Genomic DNA, 23,170 nt, shown 5'->3' on the forward strand with positions numbered 1-23,170 from the left:
TCATGCCATGCTTTCAAGTACTGTTTTAAATAATGACTTGTAATGTTGAGAAAAATCCCTAAATCCCTTTATTCTGTATCTGCCTCCACTAACAGCAGTAGAATGCATACCATGATTATGCACATAACCCAAGGCTGTTTTCACATACGAGAGACGTCATCATCGTCATCATCATCTGTTCAACTACATAATGTGACTTGAAACTCGCCTTCAGCACCTGAATTCTCTAAATGGGTGTGTTAACAGAAAATTTTAGGGAGCAATTGCTTCCCCTTGTACCTCAGTGAGTCCAGCTCTCTGGACACTAACTAAAGACTACAAATGTTTGCACAGGAGGCTTTCGGATAATTTCAGTTGCTACCAGATGTAACAGGGTTAACAGAAATACTGGTAATGCTCTTTCCGTGTCATTACAGCCACCATTATTTTTGCAGGATCTCAGGAACATACCTACAAGTCTCACATGAGATGCAAATTGAAGCGTGTGATTGCTTGTGGTCATTCTGCAGTCTCTTTGCAAATTAAGGTACCATTTGGTGCAAGCGAGGCTGGCAGACTGTTTGCTTTCAGACAGAAAAGTTGTTATTCTTTTTATTTGCAAAACAATTACAGGCTCCTGCTGCTGAGCATAGATGTGCCTGTTGGTAATTTACCTGCTCTCTGGCTATTCCCGAAATGCTGATGAAACTCCATTTGGCGGGAAGACGAGCCAGCAGGTAACGCTCATGTTTAGGTCTTTTGCTTGAAAACTTTCATTTTTGCAAACTCGAATGGACAAAGCCGCGGACGGCCTGCTGTTACTCGGATGTTTTGCCTTTTACCGGCTCAGGACGAAACAAATCTTGACGCTCGAAGCCTCTCCCGCTGAAGACCCCGGGACCCGCCGCCGCCGCCCGCTCCCGCCCCCGCCCCCCGGCTGGTGCCGCCGCCGCCCCCGGGCGCCCCGGGCGGGAGAGGCCGGCAGCCCCCGGCCCCGCCGCCGGCCCGGAGCGCCGCGCCGCCGCCGCCGAGCCTTTGTCTGCCCGCCCAGACAGCCACGGCTGCTCGCCCCCTCCCGCCCCGCCGAAACCCTGCTTCCCCGCAGGGGAAGCTCCCGCAGACCGCCCCGCATCGCTGTGGGGGGGACACGGCATGGCGGGGGGGGTCTCTTCCCCACCGCCCCGCCCCGGCCGGCTGCCGGCGCCCCGCCTCCGCGCCCCACAGGGGCCGGCGGGGAGCCCCTGACTGACGGCCGGGAGGCGGGCGGCGGCCGGGCCGGGCCGGGCCGGGGGAGAGGCTGCGGCGCCGGCGGGAGGCGAGGAGCGGGGCGGGCGGACGGGCAGAGGCGCTGCCGCAGCTCCGTCTGGGCGCAGGCGGCAGCCTTGTGCAACCAATATGGCTGCGAGCGCCCGCGAATGAAAGGTGGCGCTTAGAGCTGAAGCCGTCTCTCCCCCCACCCACCACCCCCACCCCCTGCTCGCCCCGCGGCCCGCGCGGGAGAGAAGTTCTGCGGGCTGCCCCGCGGGGGGGGCGGGGGGTGCCCTTCCCGCCGCTCCTGCCGCCGGCTGTCCGCCTCCCGGGGGAAGGAGGAGGAGGAGAAGTTGTTTCGCCGCCCGGGGGGGCGGGAAGGCGGCGAGGGGGGCCGCCAGCTGGAGGAGGAAGAGGAGCAGCAGCCCCTAACGGCGGCTCGCCCCCCGCCTGCCTGAGGGGGAGCGCGGCGGCGGCTCCCGGCCCGGAGGAGGAGGAGGCAAAGCCGCCCTCGGCCCAGGAGCTCCGCGCCTCTTCCCCGGCACGAAGTTTCGCCGGGGCCGCTGCGGGGGCGCCGGCTGCCGGAGGAGGGCGGCCGGCGGCGCCCCGCCTCGGCCCGCGCCTCCCCGAGGGCGGCGGTGGCGGAGCGGCGGGGCCGGGGGGCGGCGGCGGCGGTGCGCGGCCCCGGCGGGCGAAGTTTGGCCGGCGGCGGCCTGCCGCGGCCATGGAGCCGAAGCATAAGGAGCTGCTCGCCCAGTGCCGCCAGAGCCTGGCGCAGGCCATGACCGAGGTGGACAAGGTGGTGGAGCTGCTGGAGGCCGCCGGCGCCCTCGGCCCCCGCGACCTGCGCGACCTGGAGGCGGCGGGCGGCGGGAAGGCCGAGCTGCTCATCGCCCTGCTGCTGGCCAAGGAGCGGGACCACTTCCAGGACCTGCGGGTGGCCCTGGAGAAGACGCAGCCCCACCTGCTCTCCATCCTCTACCTGAACGGCGTGGCGGGGGCGCCGGCGGCGGCCGAGACGGCCGGTGAGTGGGGGGCTGGGGGTTGCGGGTCCCGGGGAGGGTGCGGGGGCGGAGGAGGAGGAGGAAGGGCAGCGGCTGCTCCCGCCCACCCCCGCCGGGGTAGGGGAGCGGCGGGGCAGCGCGGGCCCCTCGGGGATCCCCCTCCCGGCGGTGGGGAGAGAGCGGAGCGGCTGCGGGCGGGGGTCCTTCTTTTCCGGGCGGGGGGGGGGAACTCTCCCGTGCTTGTGGTTGAGTTCTTGTTTTGAGCTCCCGACCCTTTTCCTTGCCCTTCTGCTCCCCAGGAGGTGCCGCGGATGCTGCGCGGTGCCCGCAGGGGCAGTCGCCCCAACCGGGTTCTTGCTGCCGCTCCCACCCCCCCGAAGCCGGGTGCCGATGGGGGTGGGGTAGGAAGGGTAGGGACAATCCAACCGGCTCCTCTGCGGCCGCCGGTGGTGTTAAACAGTCGCTTCTGGACCGGGTAAAACTGTGAAACTCAGCCCCCTCCCCCCTTCTGCCCCGTCCGGAGCCAGTCTGCTGGAGCTGGCAGGGCGCCAGCAGATGTGCGTTTGAATAAATATTGTAACTATTTTCCCCCGGACAAACGTATGTTTGTTTCAGGCTGTGTTATTGTAACTCTTCTCGGTGGTTAGAACAGGAAAACAACTGATTTAACTGCAAATCCAGGCGAGGAGAACTTCGGCGTAAACCTCCCTCTTAACTAAGTTGAGCTTTGACCCACAGGTCTTCCCCCTGTTCTCCCCCCGCCAACACCATCCACAGTCTAGTTTTGTGTGGACAATACCAGGCTTTGCATTAGTAAAAAACAAAAATTTGGTGATGATACACAAGGCCTTGCAAGTGCAGCTGTGTTTCTGGATGAGAAATACTTCAATTGAAGTAAACGGTTATTCTGTATCATAGGTTACAGCTAAAGAATATGCAGTTGTCCAAGTGATGTGTAGGTATTCCCTTCCACTGTGTGTCTAAGTTGACTGATTCAGAAATGTGGGGTCTCTTTTTGGTTTTGTTACCAGATTTGGGAATTGCAGGGTGACTACCTGTTTACGTAAGGAACTGCATTGGGAGGGCTTCCTGGCTCTTATAAACTATACCATTTCTTTAAGAAAATAAAAACCCTTTAAGAGCTGCTTCTGTCTGGAAAATAGTGCTTGCGTGTGCAGTTGCACTGTGTACTCTGTCCTTGTTTGAATTATGCTGTTGATGCTAGGAGTTTTGTAAACACACAAGAAAAATGTGGGGGGGTCTTATGTGTTGTTTTATATCAGTGTTTTATAGTGTATGGCCTTTTGTAATGAATATATGGCAGGACCTCACAGGATGGGGAAAAATGGACTGAACAATAGACCTCAACACTTCTAACATTATGTGGTCTGACATCAATGGGAGATGAGGGCACTCGCTGCCTTTCAGAATGGGACCCATGATGTTTTTGTATGATTAGGTTAATGCTCAGTCTTGGCTTGTTTAGAAGACGCATTAATGGTATTGGGCTGCTAACATTCCCAGTACCATTAAAAACAAAGGCGTAAAACACGGATGGCAGGAAAAAAAGAAGTAGACAAAGATATAGTGATACTCTTTATTTTTAAAATACAAGTTGGAATTGCAAAAGGTCTTGCAATACTGAGCTCTCAAGGGAAAAGGAGTTTGATTGGCAAAATGAACTATATCCTCCTTGATTGAATGCATTCGTGAGGCTAATCCAAGTTAAATTAACATCTGTGTGGGGAAGGATGTTCCCCTGACATGTTGGATTTTAAAATTTTATTGCTTTCAGTTATCAGTGGTAATAAAGAGCTAACTTTGAGAGTTACGGTTTTGTTTCCCTTGTGATAAACATGTTTACAAGTTAGTACACAGGAGATTGCTAACAGTGAGTTTCAGAATAAACCATCACGCACATGGGAAGGTAAAGGATCTGAGCTTTCAAATCCTCTTGTATATATTCCAAATTTACCCCCCTGAGGAGGTCTCATGGTAACTAGTCATGAGGCCACTTCTGTGCCCACTGAGCGCTTCCAGAAAATCCTGGTCTGTGCACAAGTCTGTCCTGGATGTGTTCTGCAAAGAGTTAATGTTTGAGGGTAACTGCAGTAGAAGGGTTCTTGTTTGAACCTGTATGCAGATGTAGTTGGGTTTTACTTACTGTAATATTTCCCTGTAGGAAGTCTGACCACCCATCTGCTCTTCTCCTGCCATTTAGGAGTTTTACCCCTTTTCACTGGGGGTGTTGAAGGCTGATGTGTCAAGTTGTTTTTTGTTCTTTGGGTGTAGTAGCAAACTGTAAACACAGTAGCAAGGAGAACTGTTGTATTCTGTATTTAAAATACTTAAGGGAAGCGGTCCTCAGCGTATATTACATAAAATGCCTCTATTCTTAAAGGCAAAAAATGTATATCTTAAATATCCCTGTACTTGAACGTATCCAGCTGTAATAATTTTAAAAATTACAATTAGTATAAGAAAAAATTACAGTTTACAGTGGTACACTTAATTATAGTATTGTTTGGAAGAGGAGGCTAATATAATCCCCCAAATGCTTGTTGGAGATGAAAATTATTTATAACCAATAACTTTTTGTAGTATTGTTTGCTAATTCCTTTTTCCAGTGTGCCATTGTCGTGAGGGAAATGGGAAGGCAATCAGCAACATAATTTTGTTCAAAGTCGCAGAATTCAGCGTACCGTCTGCTCACAACACTAGCACGAGTGATTCTCCTTCCATTTTAACATACATGACATGTACCATTACTTTGTGGTTTACTTTGTGTTTTCTTCCTTCTCATTTTAAATATCACCTCTTACTGGACTTCAAAGGTGATATGTAAACTGGGATGGAAGCTCAGGCTGGTATTTATACCACCAGTTCTTGTGGCTGGCTGGACAATGTAGAGCTGACACTTCTATAAGTATTTATCTGCACAACACGGAGGGAAGTAAACAGCTGGTCTGACACCTACAGGGAAAGAACTGGAGTCCCAGTAACTGCCAAAAGTCTTCCAGTATAGATAACTCTGTCTTTATGTTAGAAGGTTTCTTTCCTTTGTAGAATTTCCCCCATTTTAGTTCCTGTTTAAATACATTTCTCTTCTATAGTAGCTTCTAATTGCTTGTTTTAAACCTAAACCTGTATAGTGGTTTGTGGATCACAGTTTCTCCAGTAAAATCTATATTTTTAAGCTTGTTTTGTTTCTAATTTGAGAATAGTCTGTCTAACAGTGTTAGTAAACAAACTCTAACAAGAAACTACCTTCTGTCAAAGCAGAAGCTAAGCGAAGTGCAATTTGCTCTGTTTCACTTACTCATGCTTAGAGGCACCAGTCCTTCCTTGAGAAAAACCTTTGATTACTACATTACACTTTTGTGTAAATGTTTCTGTGAGAAATTGGCTCTGCCCACGTGCAAGTGACTGTTTGGCTGATTTAAAATCTCCCAGTACTTTGCACAGGGACTAATTCTTTAAGTAGTGTGCCAAGTGCTTTTATTTATTTATTTTGGGGTGAACTGATGGATTATTATTATTAGATACTTGATTTAGCAAATTACCTCCATTGTGCATGTGACAAATCCTGTATCCTGAGAGAATAATGTGTCCCTTCTAATGTGGAAATAAATGACTTCTCAGCATTCAGTTATCTCTTAGATATCTTGCTGTGCAGATATTTCATTTTTATAGTTGATACAATGTGAATCTTGTGGCATAAAATGTGCCCAAGACAAGAATATGGTGGAAGATACTTCATTGTGACAAGTACTATTAAAGATGTGTTTTCTTTTAAATGCAATTAAAGGGCTAAAATAGAAATCTAATGAGACTATGTAGGCTTTAGACTGTGTCAGGTAATGTAGAGCTTTGTACTTATATTTTTTTTTTGATCTTAAAAAAGTGGGGAAAAGGTGAGGTTTAGTTGTCAAACTTGGAATTTGTTTTTGAGATGAACTCCTGTAGATTGTTAAACTTAAAAAGGTTCGCAGTTTCCTTTTATATTAGCAGTTGGTCTCCTGCTTTTCTGTAGCCACACAGCTGCAGTCAGTGAATGTGTGTCTGTAAGCTTAACCATAGCATAATGGCTTCTTCACTGTAAGGATTTAGCACCATTTTGGATTTTAAAAGCAGAGCATGTTAGGCTTCAGGTGTTTTATTTAACAGTTTTAAAATCAGAATTTAAATTTTAAAACTTCAAAATTTAAAATTCCAAATTGATTGCCTTTTTAAAAAGATCTTTAAGGGGGAAAGAAGGAAGATGGTTGTAGATAGACTTTGAAAGTTTTCCTTCTATTATTTAATAAGACATTTTTTTAACTGTGTTTGGTCCGAGATCAAGCGTTAATTTCCAGTCCAAAAAGTAAATGTGGGCATTTATAGGAGTAGGAAAAAGTTAGAATTCAAACTTTTATAGCTTTTCAGAGGGATTATATCAACTTCCTCCCTCTGCTTTATAAAAAAGGAGCAAGTTGTTTCAGGCAATATCTGATTTGAAGTCACAAAGTTTACTTTTAAATATGGAAAAGTCTTGCAGCGTATTTAAAAACAAAGACAAAAGGCAAGCTCTGTCTGTATGAGTTTAGGAGATGGAGAGCGGGCACCCACTTCTCTTGCTGGCAGCAGCAAGGAGACCCATAAGAAACGCAGTGTGGCTGCTCAGGGATGGCACTGGGGCCACTGCCTTGTGCCCCCTCTTTGTTGGTCCCCCACAAAGTGTTGACCGGTCCCCACAAAATGTTGACTGGTGACTGGCGAGAGGAGCTCGTGAGCAGGAGTGAGAATGTGAGCTAGCGAGGAGCTGAGAGACTGCACGGAGGAAGAGTGTGAGATGTGGAGGCGGCATGTGGTGTCCTGTAGGAGCGAGTGAGAAGAAATGGGGGCTTGGGATGCTGAGGGGCGAGGTAGGGGAAGAAGACAGTAGAAGTGCTTGGCGATTAGAAATAATGCTGTAAGTGTGCATTCTCTGGGAAAGGAGAGGGGAGAATGAAGAGAAATTGTAAAAGCGTAATTTACTGACTCAAGGACTGAACTGACAATTTTGCAATTAAGTACAATTTACACTCCCTTCCGTCGCTGAAAATTGAAGAGTGGGAGAAGTAGAGCAGTATGTCTGGGTTTTTCCAGACCTGTTATTAGTTCCCAGGGTAGCTTCGCAAGCCTTGTTACAGGATTTCTTAAATTGTGCAGATGAATGGTGATGATGAAAGATGAAAAAGCAGGCAGCATCCAGAAGTCACACTAGGAGAAGTATAGGTCCTCAGCAGTGCTGAGCAGTAATTAAACTTGATAAAATACCCAGTGCTAGTTTTGTAGTACCTGTGTCATCTTATGATCTCAGATTTGTGGTATCTCTTGGAATTGCCAGGCTAAAAAAAAATGCAGAAAGCTTCTGGCAAGTGTCCAGAGGGGTATTCCAAATGAAATGTCTAATAACAAGTGAATGGAAGCAGGCTCTCAATCCCAAAGAAGGAAACGCGTGTTTTAGTAGTTCACAAATCCCAAGGGTGGTAGTTCTCAATTAAATTTTTGCTGTGCTCAGGGAGAGGGTGGAAAGAAAGCTGGCCGCAGTAAACTCATGGGGACACGGTTTTCATCAGTGTAAAATGAATAATAATAATTTTTATGATATCAGTGCATACAGCTATCGAGCTGCTTTGGACACACACAGGACTTGGGCTCTTACAAAATTATGGAAAAGAGGAGAGACGTACATTTTTGAAGGGTTCTTTTAGTACTTCTATGAGTATCCTGAAATAGAAGCAGAAATTTCACTGTCTGACATGATCAGTAAGAAAACCCAACAACGTTCTGTAACTAGCTCCTTATTCATTTGTTAAAGCTGAAGGTTGCCTTTCTCAGAGGTTTCAGATCTTTAGGTTGATTTAACTACCATTCTCAGTCTCATTGTTGTCTTGTAGCTTTAACCAGTGTTGGTTGCTGTGAGTTTTTTGGACCTTTGGTCTAGCTAGTGAAGATCACAGCCACCACATGGGTAGTGACTTTGGGTTCTCCAGTTCTGTTAGCAGCTTGCAATTTGAGCTAAGTATTCTTTTTTTTTTTTTCTTCTTTGCTGTTTCCTTTTACCACTTTCTGTTTTTTTTCCCCTTTGTTTCTAATTTGCTTCCTAGCTTCCCTTGCTCCTGTTAACTCTCTTTATCCTTCTCCCTTTAGTCCTAATTGTTATTTCAGTTATTATTTTATAGCATTACAATTCCTTATTCAAAGCCCTGGTCATTAGAAAGATACCGGTAAGTCTTGGTAAATTCCTTTTACTTTTCACTTTTTTCTAACAATTCTTATGCTCTACAATCTCAAGGACAGAGGTTCCATCTTTCAGAGCGGTTCAGTCCCCAACACGTTTTGGGTGTTACAGTGTGAGGCAATTAGTTCCTGTTGGTTTTTGTTGTTGTTTTTTTTTTAATATAAACATTCTTAAAATGCTGTATGTATAATAAAGTGAAAACATTTCCTTATGTAAAGTCCTCATAGTATTGATCGAGATGGCAAAACTTGTTAATGCATATAACATTGTGCGAAAAGAGCTGTAGTAATGAAGTTGAGACATCTAGGCCTCTGTGACTCTCCAAATTATATTGAGTAGTCAATGCTGAAACATCGTTTGTGACCTTCAAGGTGCAAGTTGTTGGCTGCTTTTGAACGGTGGTAATTTAGAACTGAATCATTCTGATGTAGGAGATGGAAACGTCACACCGACTGAGCTTTGGCTTGAGGCTAACCAATACTTCTCTAAAGAAAGCATGAAAGAAGAGTGCTTGCCCCTGAAGAGACGAGTGCTGTCAGTGCATCTTGAATGTTGGAGCCTGGTTTTTCCAAAAGGACGTATTTTGGAGCCATCAGTGTTACTCTGGTATATTAATTCTTGTCAATGCAAGATACAATTACTAAAATGTTGAAGGAGGCCCAGAGTACTATAGCTTAGAAACCAGTTCAAAATACCTAGCGTACAATGTTTGCTGTATAACTGGTATACTTCCATAGGTTGTGGTGCACTGGCAGGTGTGTTGATGGTGACAGATGGTAATACCAGCATCCCTTGCTGTTGTAGCTATCACATAAGGTTAAATTTGGGAACTCCTGTTGTAAGCTATTGTGCAAAAGGAGTCTGTTCTCCACAGGGCACCCTTTGCAGGCTTGAGAAGCTGGTGAACAGCAGACAGGGTACCTAGAATTGATGGATCTTGAAGAAGCTGATAGAAGGCCACTTGGGGTGATCACTTAAGGATATTTTTCTTGACAATGTATGATTACTGGGCAATACAGAATAACTTACTAGAACTGGAAGGCCCTTCTTACCCAAACTGGTGTCAGAGGAAGTTGAGAGCAGGCCGTTTTACATATATAACCCCCACCCTCTTCTTCCTCACAACTCCTAAAGCCTCCAATATCTGGGAGGCCCCGCAATTCCTGGGTTGAGTTGCTCATCAGTTTGCTTGTTCGCAGCATTAATTTGTTTGTTCTGGAGACCTGCTGTTTGTATTTTAGAAAAATCTTAAAGTTTTTTTTTTCCAAGTTGGCTGCTAAAGGAACTGAATTCTAAATAGGCCATGTTGCCCTAATTCAGAAGCTTTCCAGGCATACAACTGGCCTGTAGCTGGAGAAAGCAAGCCAGTGAGAATGTAAAACCAGTGTTTTAGCTGGGGAGCTGGGGGGATTGTGTAAAGATGAGCAGTCTAAGGATTTTTTTTTTTTTGGCAGACTTTTTACATAATTTACAATTTATTGTGTATTCACAATGATAAACCAAGAAATTATCTTCCTCCCTACCCCCAAACCCTAAAAGCCAACGTTCTTTAAACATATTTTGAAGTTAGCTTTCCTAAAAATCCAGTAGGGAGCATTCAGTCTTATAATTATTAATATGCCTTGTGACAACTTTCTTGCCTCATGTGTCCCCTCTCCTTTCACCTTGGCTTTTTGTTCTACCTGAATGTAATTGCTGATTCATGAACACACTCATTATTCATGTACTTACCTTCCAGCATGTGAGTAATCCCCGTTTATATGCATCAGGTTAGGCATGTGCAAGTGTTGGCAGGATCCAGACCTTCCATACTGAGCTTTTTGGATTAGACAACCTCTTCAGTAAAGTAGCCTTTTCTGAGGCTTGGGCTTCAGAAAGTGAGGCTGATGGCTGTTTCATTTTCAGTAGTCCTCAAAATGGAGTTTGTGTAGGAAAATGTAGCTGTAGCATAGGTTGATGTCTTTTCCTTGAGGACTGATGTAAAATGTAGTTGGAATTCTGGACTTGGTGCAAGTGAGCTATGTCCTCTTGATGTTGGTGCACCAAAATCCTAGCTTTTCAAGTGTATTCTTTCTTTCTGAGACAGACAGGTTGGCAGGTGTGTGTATGTATGGTTTTCTTTAAAAGCATCAGAACTTTGGGATTGGGGAAATAAAGCTGGTGTGGTAAATATCCATATCAAAATTACCAAATGCAGCTTCTAAATTGCTACGTAGATGTTCATGTGTTATTTTAAACAAGTGTAAAATTATATTTATCTCTTTTTTTGTTTGTTTGTTTCTTGTTTGTATTTGTGTTTCTTATGGATAGCTGTCTCCTGTTGCATGCTTTTGTGGAAAAATTACTCTAGGAAGAGACAGTTTTGAGACTCGAGTAACCACGTGATCTTGCTCTTTTCGAGCACTTTAGTAATTTCGGGTCGTCTTCATTGTTTATGCTGCTTTTGTAGAAGGAGGGATTGATTGAGTTGTCGGGAGCTCTTCAACTAGAAGTCGACAGGAGATTGACAGATGTGGTTTTAGTGACGTCTTTCTTTCAGGAAAGCTTCTTGTTATGCAGTTTTAAAGTTCTCTTAAACACTTCGTGCATGATCTTGTGAACATTTTCCACGGTTTTTAAGAAGATCTACTTTGCATTTAGGTCATGATGATGTCCTGATTTTTAGGTGGTGTGCAAATGAGTGTGTGGTTAATGGTGGTGAAATCAGGTTATCTAAAGGTTTTCTTTGAGGCTGTATGCATCACCACAATAAAAATACTCAGGTATAAGTTCACTTCTTAATCTTTAAAATAATCATGAATGTCCAGTCTGTTTTTTTCCCTTCTGAATGCTTTTATGAGAAAGAGGGATGTTATTTGAGAGCTCGCTTAACCTTTAGTTGAAGATGGGGTGTGTTGTATTTTTAACAGATTTGCTCTTTCAGTTTGTTAAAGGCCATTTGTCTTAAGTAGGTGTGGTTAAAAAGGATATAAAAAGCTTAAGTCTTAAACAAAACCAAAACCAAACAAGAAAACCTAAACAAGCCTTAAACAACAGTGGGCTTTCCCTTGCAGTTGATCAGCTGGCTGCTTCTTGTCATCAGCTGCTCCATCATGTAGTTCTTGAGTTGAGCTAAACTCAGAATGACCTATGTAGGTACAACCTGAATTTTAGAAATAATAAAATCACAAAAAGCAATACTAAACCCACTCAAAACACCTCAAAAATAGGTATTCTCAAGAGAGAATTCACTTTCACTTTTATTGTTTTCACATGAAAGTGTTGGTATTTGTGTCCCCCCGCCTTTTAACAGAAAGGAGTATTAAAAATATAACTTCCTTGTTCAGCCTTTTTCCTGCTCTCTGTGGCAATGGTCCTTAGGATGCTCAGAGTGCCTGATAGTTTCCTCCTTAGTTAGATATGCTGCAACAGCTCTCCTTTGATGCTCTGCCAGTGTGCAGGCAGCCTTTGCTTTTTTTTTTTCCTGGAGAAACTTCGGTTTCCAAGGCTTCTAGTTGCCATTAGGGCTTATTAGGAGAGGACACTTTCTGTAAGGTGTGTTGACTACTTCTTTAGGTTAAGGGTTCGATTAGTCTGGCTAAATCGGTTAAAAAAAACCCAAACTCCATTGAGTAACATGAGTCTGACTTAGGTATAGACTGCAGACATGAACTTTGAGATATTGAGTGAGTTATTTTTCCAAATTGCTGGCCTTGAAAGTGTGTAGGCCAGCACTTTAAAGTACACTACACTAGCTCATTACTTACATATCTGTTACCCTGGTTCGTGAACCTTTCTCTTTTTTTCCTGGTATCTTTGCAGTGGTCAGGAGTATTTAATGAGCTGCATTGCTGCAAGTGGCAGAGCAATGTTTTGACTCTGCAGGGGAATGTTCCTTGATAACACTGAGAAGCAGTTTCAGATACTGAGGTCAGAGATACTTTCTGCCTCGGGCTTTTTGGACTTGGTAGGGTATCAAGAGTATTGGTATTAATGCGAAAATCAGTAAATACGTGAAAAAAATCTTCATCTGGCAAGACTGGTGACAGTCCTGTTCTGTACAATGTTGTTTGGCTGAAACCTGTGTGTAATGTGTGCTGGACTGGAAGAAAACACAATGTGTAAATATTAAGCTGTTTTTCTGTCTTTGGCTGAGTTGATCTTCAGTGGTACGCTGTGCATACATGACTTGCATAAAATTTCATTTGTCAGGGAGTATCCCATTATATTGTCTAGAATGTCAAATCTCACTCTAATTTTAGAACTAATTATAGCAAATTCATTTCGTGCAACAAAAAAGCCAGTATGGTTTCGGTATTGAAATTTAACACTTTGGGGGCCCTGATTTCCTCCTTTCCAAGTGATAACCAGAAGGTGGGTGCAGACTGGTGAAACTGTAAGGATTGCAGCGTGGCTGTTACCTGGCTACAGTGACGAGCAGTTTACTGCACGTACTGTGCTATATGATGTGCTCCCGTGTAGGGGATTTCAGGGTGCTACACTGCCTGTTGCTCAGCATCTCTGGAAAGTTAAGTTCTTTTTTAATTCTTCTGCATCTCTGCATTGCAACAATGCAGCGTCGAGTTTATTGGTTTTGCTCTGGATCTGTTTAGCTTTCTCACAGACGTGAGCCAGATCGTATCTGAGGGTTGTAGCAGCTGATGTAGGGAATCCACATGAAATGTTCTGTGGATTCATCTGATCAGATGCATTTATATGTGTATGCTTAGGCATGGAAATTTTTAATACATGCTGCTGTAGTAATGAAAAACACTTTGGGGAGGGAAAATTTTGTATTGGAAGTAGATAAGACTTAAAGACCTGTCCTCTCTTATCAAAATGATTTAGCTTATTCCTACAATGTATTTAAGAGAACAATAAAGGAAAAAAAAAACCAACCCTGACCAAAATTAAAGTTTTGCTGAAGTATGGTTGCATATATTATCATTATTGTGTAAGACATGAACCCACAGTAATTATTAAAACCATTTTATAGCACATTGTGGTGAAATAATAGCCTGTGAGAGATAATAAAATTGCCATGACTAGAGCTTCCCTGGGCTTCATGACAGTGAGAGGAGGTGACCTGGGATCATTGGGGCTTTCAGATTTCTGATCTTGTAGGTCATGACCTTCTGATCATGAGACCTTGGCCTTTGATTTGATTCCAGCTAATATCAGACATTGGACAGTATCCACGTTTTATGGGAATTCTTAGTATTAAAACCACTTTCTTTTCTAGATCTGTTTTAGAAAATTACTAAGAGTGTCCTTGATTTTCTTAACGCTTTCAACCAGGCTTTGTTAGCTGGTGGAGAGGAGTCTCATTTGCCTGGTTAATCTCTGTTCTCTATTTTCTGCTGTCCTCATGAGTGTTTCTGTTTGCGTGGGGTGTGCTGTGAAGACAGGCTTTTCGGCTTCCCCGACTGAGCGCTTGGTGCCTTTCATGATGATGCTGTTAGGGGACCTCTTACGTATATGCACTACTGCACACACGCACACAAACTTGCACATCTTAAAAGGCAATGAGATGGAATAAGCTGTTTTAAGTGATTCCTTTAATCTTATTAATACTACAGAATTTTAATCTAAATGTATTTTTTTGTGTTGTTCTCCCCGCCCCTCTCAGCAGTGTGAATTAAATCCAGTTTATAATTATGGTAAGGTACTGTATAACGTTGTAAACTAAAGAACCCAGGAGCTGCTTCTGGGATCCCCACTTTTGCTTTGTAGAAGATAAACATGTAAGAAAGTGCTAGTAGGACAAATAACTCTGCATTCCCTTAAGAGATATCCTTATGTTAACGACCTTTTCAGTGAGACTCAAAAATAATAAAGATCGGTTATACTTTTTTCAAAATTAAATAAATTCTGATTTGAAGAAATTACATAAAATGCAGATGTCTGATGTTTATGTCCTGAAGATATTCTGGATAGCAAAGTTGTTCTGAGCATTTGTAAATAAAGGTACTAAACAGGTGTGGCATGTTGGAAAGTTGTAACGAAGCATCTGTGTCTTTGGCTGTTGGATTGCAAGGCTAGGCTTTTCCAGAAAAGACTTTTGAAAATTCTTGAAGAAATGAACTTGTTCTTGAGTTCTGTTATGTTGGAAAAAAGTAACTCAGGGAAGTTAGTCTTTCTGCTGCAACAGTTCATGGGGTTTTTTTGGTGGTTGTTGTTGATTTTTTTTTTTTTTTAAATAAGTGCATTATAAATAAGTACATCTGCAGCCTTCTGAACATAAAATTCGGGTTTGTCAAAATGCTTATTCATATCACAAGTCTTACTGAAATTATGTGGGTTTTTTTTTAAAAAAAAAACTTACTTCAAAGCAGGTGCTTTGTGGGTTTTTTATGGATTTATTAGCATAATGAAATACTTACATAAGTAATATTCCCTATAACCTTTCTCAGATCAAGAATAGAGTTAAAATAAAGTAACTCTGAGTCCTTGAAAGTTTAATTCTGCTGTCTCTATCAGATACAGTGTCTATCTGCATTTTCAGCTGGAAGTGGCATGTAAGGGAAAAGCTGTTATTCTGAATCTTCTAGACAGCTCTGTGTTTGCTAAGAGCTTCATTAAGAGTGAACTTGCTAATGCTTAAGCTAAGAACGCTCATTTCATGCTAGTATAAAAAACAATTTCAGCTTTAAGTAATCCTCCTAAAAAATGGCCCTTTAGAGAGAAGCTTTCTTTGCAAACCCCCTTCTGTATAATTTCATTTCAGCCATTTTGTGTATGTCTAAGCTGAACCTCCAGCATTACTGATGTTAATTGCTCTGCCTTATTTTCCTAGTGCAAAAATTTGGAATAAACATTGCAGAGGTAAGTGTGAGAATGCTGTTAATGGAATGACCACCTCCAAAGGACCCAAGGACTTGTGCCATGGAGAAGAGGGGAAAATGCTGTGTATTCAGAGCAGGATGTGAATAATGTATTGTTAATAAAGTATGAGGCAACTCATCGTGAGGACTCCGTGGCTAAAATCATGTTGAGTTCTGTAAGGGGAAAAAATAGATCACGGGCAATTATGTGTGCTTGCTTAACCCCTGAGCTTGTTTGCAGAGCTAGTGATCTTTCATAGGCTCGGGGGTAGGATTTAACACTGTTTTCAACCTGCCTTGCAACTCGGGTGTTCCGGGAGCTCTGGGTGAGAGGAGAGCGCGCCAGCCAGCCTGGGCTTGGGGTCTCTCTGCTTCGTAGCACTCCACAGGGATGATGAGCTTCACAAGAGATTTAGGGCTGAGAGGTGGAGTGGGTGGCTGAGAGAAGCAAGAGCAAACTTCTTGAACTTCCTCTGCAATGGCGATTGTGAGCGCTCCGTTTGCTTTGACACAAAGTCAATTAAGTTAGTTGAGATTATCCTCACTACTGGTTAGAGTTTGCATGAAGAATTCCCTGCCATGTATAACAAATGTTTAAAACTTTTTTTTTTACCAATACTGTTATTGTTGTTGCCACTCTAGTAAAATACGGCTGGTTTTGGCATGCCAGTTTGAACACCAAAATGAAAGGTCAGGATGTTTGTTGAGCCGAAGTCCGGGGCTTGGGTATGGCCAGATATGCAGGGATCCATAATTGAAAATGTGTATGAATACCCTTAACTGTAGTGTGTTCTTAAATTTGTCAGTTTGTGACCCTAAAGTTAAGAACTTGCCTCTGAATGTTTTACCACATTTGACTTCCATTACACAAGTCTATTTTGTGATTACTTCTGTAACTACTGTGTAAAACTTGTACAAAAAGCCCTTTTCATGGGAGATATGGTCGATTTCCCCAGCTTGGGTGGGATAACTGTGGTAAAATGGTTTTTTTGCACCAAATGTGCAAATCAATGCACATTTACTGATAATCTTTGCTGCTACTTTCAGATATGCAAATGGTTCACATATGATGATGGGATGTGAGTTGACTACATTGTACAAGGAGATAATATTATTTTTTTCTGTGCTCAAATGCTACTTGCAGGTCTAAAATGGAAACGTATTAACATTTAAAATGTGCAATCTTAATCCTGTTTTCAGTTACTAAGCAGAAAGTGTGTTCGTGGGTTTGCAGTTAGTGGAAAATGTCAAACTAGGTGTGATATGCCTTGCTATTGGATATTCCTCTCCAATGCTGATGCTGTAAGAAAATGGGGAATATTAGAAGTATAGTAGAGTTACTAGTTGCTATACCATGTTTAGACATGGGATTGCAAAATTTGTCCTCTTAAGTGTAAAGATGCCAGTTCACTTTCATGTGAAAAGTTGATTCTTGGGTGGAACAGGGTATTTTTGTCTCGCTTCTCAAAATTGGCAGCAATTGCTAATTTCCATGAATGCATGGCTTATAGTGACAGTAACGAATTGAAGACTCTTTCGAAAGCGTTTCTGTCATTCAGAGGAAACTAACATGTGAGCGTGAACGCTATGGGAGAGCAGATCATGCATTATGAAAGCATCTTATTTTTCTCAGAATTTATGTTCAAAATTATGGTTTTTCAACAATTAATCTCACTTTACAGGTTCAGAACGATGGCAAAATGCAGTTTTATAATTCAAGAGGTTTGACGCAGAGAAGGGAGGAGTTCATCCCGAAGGACAGGAACGAAGCTGGGAGTGCAGTACCTACTCCAGCACTGTTAGACAGTGCAGCCCACAGAAATAGGAGTGCAGTTGTTGTTATTTTCAAAATTGATGCCTTAAAATGCACGATGCAAGCTAAACCTAATATTAAAGTGCTGTGACTGGATCGCATTAGCTGTGTCTTCCTGGTATATTTTGACAAAAATAGCCTACTACCCAGTACAAAGAAGAAATACAGGAAAGCCTGCAACCTCTCCCAGTGGCTTACTGCTGATGGACTTTGTAATTACATCTGTCTAACTCCATCTGTACCCTGCTCGGCTAGAGGTTGGATTTAAGATTAATTGTATGACGACGATCCTGGCTTACAGCTCTATCTTAATTAGAATTCACAATCCACTTTACATAAAAATATCTGAAAACTCTTTTCTAAAAGAACACTGATTATAGGGCAAATGAAAACATTTTGATCTTTCTTTTTTCATAATTTGGGAAGAACTTAAGTATATATAAATATATATTCCTATGCCATCTGGTTTATTTCTCTCTTCATCTTACTCTTGGCTTCTGTCATCTTGCTTATTGCTCTTTGCCTTTTTAATTAGCAGGAAAAAGCAAGTAGAAATGACTTCCTGTGATCACAGTAACATTTCAAAGATTACTGAATGCTATGAAACGTAGTGCTTTTCTGTGTTTTGAGATTTACTTCTGTTGAACGTAGCTCTGATATTGATATACCAAATCTCTGAGTTGGGTGTATAATATTTTACTTCGTGTAATAAATCACACTTTTTCTGGAAAACATCGCTTTTTTTCAGAAATAAGTAGTTCTGTTCTTGAACTGCAATAATAAGGCTGAACTATGATGGTAGCGTTGTTGCATTTAATTCTTATGTTCTGGTGTTGTCCTGGCTGAAATGGCTCTGTTTCTAAAAGCTGTGATTTGGGAGTATTTAATTAAATATGCAGGAGTTAACATTTACCGTATTCTGGGAACTCTCAGAGTGCAATCTTGTGAAGACTGATTGAGAAATTCTGTCTGTTCTAATAGTCTGGATAAGAGGAGAAAAAGAAGGAAAAAATACACTTATCTTTTATTTGGGTTAATTTAGTCTCAAGTGCTACAATGTAACTTTAGAACTGTGTGGGTTTGTTGTTTTTTGGGGTGGTTTTGTTTGTTTTTTGGTTTTTGTTTGTTTTTTTTTAACTCCGTCAAAACAATGTTTTGGGCCCAAGAGATTCTCTTCAGATGAAGTGAGTTTCAATAAGATAACCTCTTATGTCTTCATTTAAAAAAAAAAAAAGAAGAAAAAATAATAAGGGGGGAAGTCCTAAAGACCTTCCATAAACAGCCTCACTTAAAAGGTTCAGGTCAGTTTAAGAAGGTGCATAAGCACATGCTCCTTTTAAGCAAAAGAACACTTCCTCTGTTTGGGTTTGCTGCTTGCATGAGTTACGATGATTAAGTATGACCCTAATGTTGTTAAACCAGTGCCCGAGTTCCTGATGTGATAATTTGCAAACAAAATTTGCTTTCTCATAGTGTGAGTTGCATTCCAGTTTGTTTGGCAGTATTTGGAAGTTAAATGCCTTGGCTTGGTGCTTCCTTGCTCCTGTTGGAGATCCTGCAGGGGGATGATCTTACATGTGAAAGAAGATGCTGGACTGAAGGAAAAGCACAAAAATATTTTTCACACCTCAGGGTTTCTGTGTTTTTATTTGAAACTTTCTGTTAAAATTCTCTTAAAAATTGTGAAAATGAAGTTGCTTTTTACCCAAGGCATAATGTAGATTTTGAAAATATGCAGATTTGTGTACTGATTGTAAGAATTAACAACTTTGTTTTCCTGTTTTTTTTTTTTTTTAATGCCATTCGTAATACCAAGTTCTCCTGCATTTTTCCATTTGGTAGCAGTCTACACAGGTCCATGTTTTGGCACAGAAGGAAAATAAAGCCAAGTAACTGTGATGTTCAGGGTGTTTTACAGCTGGCCAGAGGTGGTCGCTGAGAACCCCCCAGTACAGGGTGAGGTGAAGATCTGCCGTGAGACTCTGTGACTTTATTATGTGACTGTTCAGAGTAGCTGACTCAGGCTAATCTCTGATTAGCGACTGATCTTTAGCCTTACTGGAGCCACGCTAAGAGTTAGTGAAGAAGTAAGAAATCTGATTTTCTTACTACTGGATCATCTAAGAACATTTTTCTCTTTATTTAATTAAAAGACTTGTGTGGTATAGAAGTGTCTTGACAACTTGGCCCTAGTTTTGCTTGATTCAGGTCTGTCTTGAATAGTTTTGCGTGCACGTTTGGAACTGGTGGTTAAAAGGGGAAGCTGTGCCTTGGAGAGCAGCGTTGTCCTTCTGGGGCAGCACCATGGGATTTGAGCTGCTGAGGAGGGCAGTGCCGTGTGGTGGGATAGGTGGTGGTGACACTGGCAGATACTCTGTCTTTAACAGAGAAGAGAGCACAACTGGGTTTCTTTGTAAGGAGGTATGTCTTGAATTGTTGTTTATAGCATATGTACAAAACTGAGAGCTTTACTTTGTGCTGATTGTACTTTCTGAAGTGAATGTTGTACTTTATTACTGCAGCTTGAGTGTCTTTGGCAATAGGGTGTGGTTTTTTTTTTGTTGTTTTTTTGTCTTTGCTAATTACTCCATAGCTTCTCACCACCTTCCTTATCAGTGTCTCAGTTAACATGGTTACCTGGTATCTATCCTTTGCAAACTAAAATTATGTGTATGTTAAAGCTACTTAGCTCATCTCAGGAGTTGCACTTTAATTTTGCAGTAAGCTTTATACAGAAAAAAACCCAGTATGGTAGTTATTTCCCTAGATTTGTGGGGAATCTGAAAGTTATTTTTGCCAAGAAGCCAATAATACTGCTCTATAAAGGGGTTGTGCTGCAGTACTAAAATTCATCCGTGAGTGACCTCTTAGAACTCAGTAACTCTACACCAACACATCCTAATTGTCTGCTCAGGTCACAGCTCGCCTTTGTTGTCCCACAGACCAAGGTAGGGTACTGGGCCAACTGGTTCAGCTGCCACCCTGCTGCTGGCTTGGAACAAGAGCCCTTTGTTGCCGGCTGGGCTGGCTGGGCTGCATAAGGACCAGGGCACTGCCGGCCGGCCACGTCCTCGCTTGTGCCCCAGTAAAGCCTGCTGGCTGGGTTGCGCTTCCACTTGTAGCACAAAGTTCAGGGGATATCTGTGGCGTGTTCTGTTTGGTTTTGGCTGTGAAGGTGTCTGCCCTGTGCTGTGTGCCCAGTTTCTTGTGCCTGAGGTGTGGCGGTGCTTCCTGGCCGGGGTAGCAGGCAGATTTGTCAGTCTCTATTCTCGCAGATATTCTGCTTAGGTTTTAGCTTATACTAGTTATGTTTCTTGTAAATACTTCCCAGGAGGTTTGTTTTGCGTTTCATGGAGATTTTTTAATTTTTTTTTTAAACTGCTTCTCTTCAGCAATTCTTGGACAAACACTTATACTGTTTTATAGTTAAAACTAGTTTTAGGATGCCTTCTCCAGACCTGAGTGGATAAATGTCCTGGTATCATGAATAAAATTTTAAACAGAAAACTGTTGAATACATGCACAATGTCTTACAATTCCAAGCCTTTGGAAAACCAATAATTTGACTTGTTACGGAGAAGCTGGTGAGGGACTTCTTAGCATGTCAGGTAATGGTAGGACTAGAGGGAATGGATTAAAACTAGAGATGGGACGATTCAGACTGGACGTTAGGAAGAAGTTCTTCACCATGAGTGTGATGAGACACTGGCACAGGTTGCCCAGAGAGGTGGTGGAAGCCCCATCCCTGGAAGTTTTTAAGGCCAGGCTGGATGAGGCTCTGAGCAACCTGATCTAGTGGGAGATGTCCCTGCCCATGGCAGGGGGGTTGGAACTAGATGATCTTTAAGCTCCCTTCCAACCCTGACAATTCTATGATTCTGTGTTGCTGTAAGAGTTGCCTGTAAGAGTATTGCCATGCCAGAAAGCATATGAAGTATTTTGAAACTACTGTATCTAAACTGATTTGCATGCAAGACACGAATTGGTGTTGCATTTATTCAGACATTTATTCAGACATTACTCCTAGGATTGTTAGTGCTAATTTTATATCTTCTTGCCACTTTAATACAAATACATTCTGCAGCTTGACTAATAGTGTACCAGTAATACTTGGTTGTTCGGTGTACATAACTATAATTTCTTTAGCTCCCTCCCCCTTTCTCCCTACAGCATTAACGTGTATTTTTAAATCACAGGGACTGAGCTAAATAGTTTGTTTGATACATATGCGTAGAGTATATGTTGGTCCACGTACGGTGCTTGGAAAAGTAGTATGGCTGCTTCTAATAACACTTCCCTTGTGCTTTTTTTTTTTTTTGATAGTTTGTTATTCTGATTTCTTTTCAAGCTAGCATTAACTCAAGCTTAAGGCTTATTACATTTTACAAGCACTTGCCTGCTGGTCTCACTCATCCCAGAAGCAATGCTGAAGAGTGCAGCATTACTGCTATAACATAGTAAATATAATGAAAATCAAGTGTTATGCAGGCAGCACCTGAAACCAGGTGATAATGACTATGGTTATTAAGCAAACTTGTCTGGCTTTAATCAGGGACCTGTTTGTGGAACACAGACTTGATGAGGAAGACAATAGCAACGTGATAATGACAAAGCTTTGGTGGGTTGGGAGGACTTGGGAGCAGCATATATGAGATACTGTCTGTACAATCAACCTGTAATCTTTGGAGCTGAGGTGGAAGATGAGTTGGAAGAGAGCAGAAGCAGAAATGCATTACTGTAAAGCTGCACTGAAAGGTATTGTAAAGTTGAGTGGTTGCATCGGTGCTGAGTAGCTTTCTGGGCTCTCTGTTGGCTCTTCTTTTGGCTTTCTGCTTCGTTTTGGAAAGGAAATGGAAAAAGGATGTGAGAAATTTGGAGTAAGGTTTCTTTCTCCCTTTTATAATTCCTTTATGCTACTCTTCTGTCTTTCTGAAGGATTTGATTATAGCATTGATCGGCATCTTGAACAGCAGATTGATGTATTTCAGCCATTCTTAGCAGTAGTTTGGCAGTAAGAAAAACCCAAAAACAAAATACTTGGCTGTTTGCAAGAAAAAACTAATTGAAATAAATTGTCAAAATTCCTTTAAAGGAGGAAAAACATTTTTACTGACAAATCAAACAGTGTGGTGTCCAATCCAGCCATTACCTTATACAGTTCCTGGTAAGAATTGTGCAGTGTGGAGAAGTGAAACATTCTGAGACCAAAAGCAGGCTTTTCTGGTGGTTTGATTGTGGCAGTGTCATAACCCACTTCCCTCTTTCAGTGTTCAGTAGCATGGGAAGCTCTTCAGCTGAAGTCCCAACCACCAGGGCTTCCTGTGGTGGTTTGGAGACTGATTAAAAGCCACACGTGGGTGAAAATAATTATTTTTTCCTTCAAAGAAAAGTATTTTTTTATTTCACCCACACGTAGGATATATGTGTTATGGCCATATATGTGCTGTGGAGTCATTTCTTCTTGAGCCATATTACCTTTTTAGCTTTGTACAGAACCTGTAACAGGCAATGCTGTTACATGTCTTTTCAGATCTTACATTGGTACCTACACAGTCAGCTTTTCTGAAAACAAACTATTAAATGATTTCTGGTGACAGGTTGCCAATAGCTAAAGCGTCTCCTTGAAAAATTTTCAAGAACGTCATCAGTCTGCATGTATCTCATACCGAAATCATAGTTTAATAGAAAAGAAAGGTCCTTCTAAGCATGATGTTGAAGTTCTGGATGTGCAAGTGTGATGTATCGATTTATACCTTCCTCCGTTTATAATCATGTATAGAGGATATAGCCTTACTAGCTGTTGAGCCTGAAAAACCAAGGCATTACAAACCTGGTTTTTGACAAGTAGGGCTTTCTACAAGTGACTGCTATGTAAAGGGAGGTCTTGCTAGTCACTGTCCTCAGACATAGTGTTTTCATTTCTGTATCCCACAACATTTTTCTTTCATTCTTTCTTTTAACTTGCAGAACTTTTCCTGGAAATCCCATGGGAGGGTTTGTATTGGTGATGAAAGTCTTGTGTCTGCAGCTGCAGAATCAAATGGAAATTGCTGTGTTT

General features: G+C 42.3%; 1 protein-coding gene across 4 annotated transcripts in view; it reads left to right on the plus strand.

Moving 5' to 3' along the window:
- Nucleotides 1-1,299: 1,299 nt before the first annotated feature.
- Nucleotides 1,300-23,170, plus strand: part of DLG5 (discs large MAGUK scaffold protein 5) — a 112,655-nt gene continuing 90,784 nt past the window's right edge. For 2 of the 4 annotated variants that reach the window (XM_074590698.1, XM_074590699.1), the window contains exon 1: nt 1,300-2,252. In XM_074590698.1, the coding sequence (XP_074446799.1) occupies nt 1,952-2,252 (301 nt within the window). In that variant the 5' untranslated portion in view covers nt 1,300-1,951. The remainder of the gene's footprint in view (nt 2,253-23,170) is intronic. The other 2 variants (XM_074590696.1, XM_074590697.1) reach the window with 1 other exon arrangement.

Source organism: Larus michahellis, chromosome 6 (assembly GCF_964199755.1).
Source record: "Larus michahellis chromosome 6, bLarMic1.1, whole genome shotgun sequence".
Taxonomy (NCBI): domain Eukaryota; kingdom Metazoa; phylum Chordata; class Aves; order Charadriiformes; family Laridae; genus Larus; species Larus michahellis.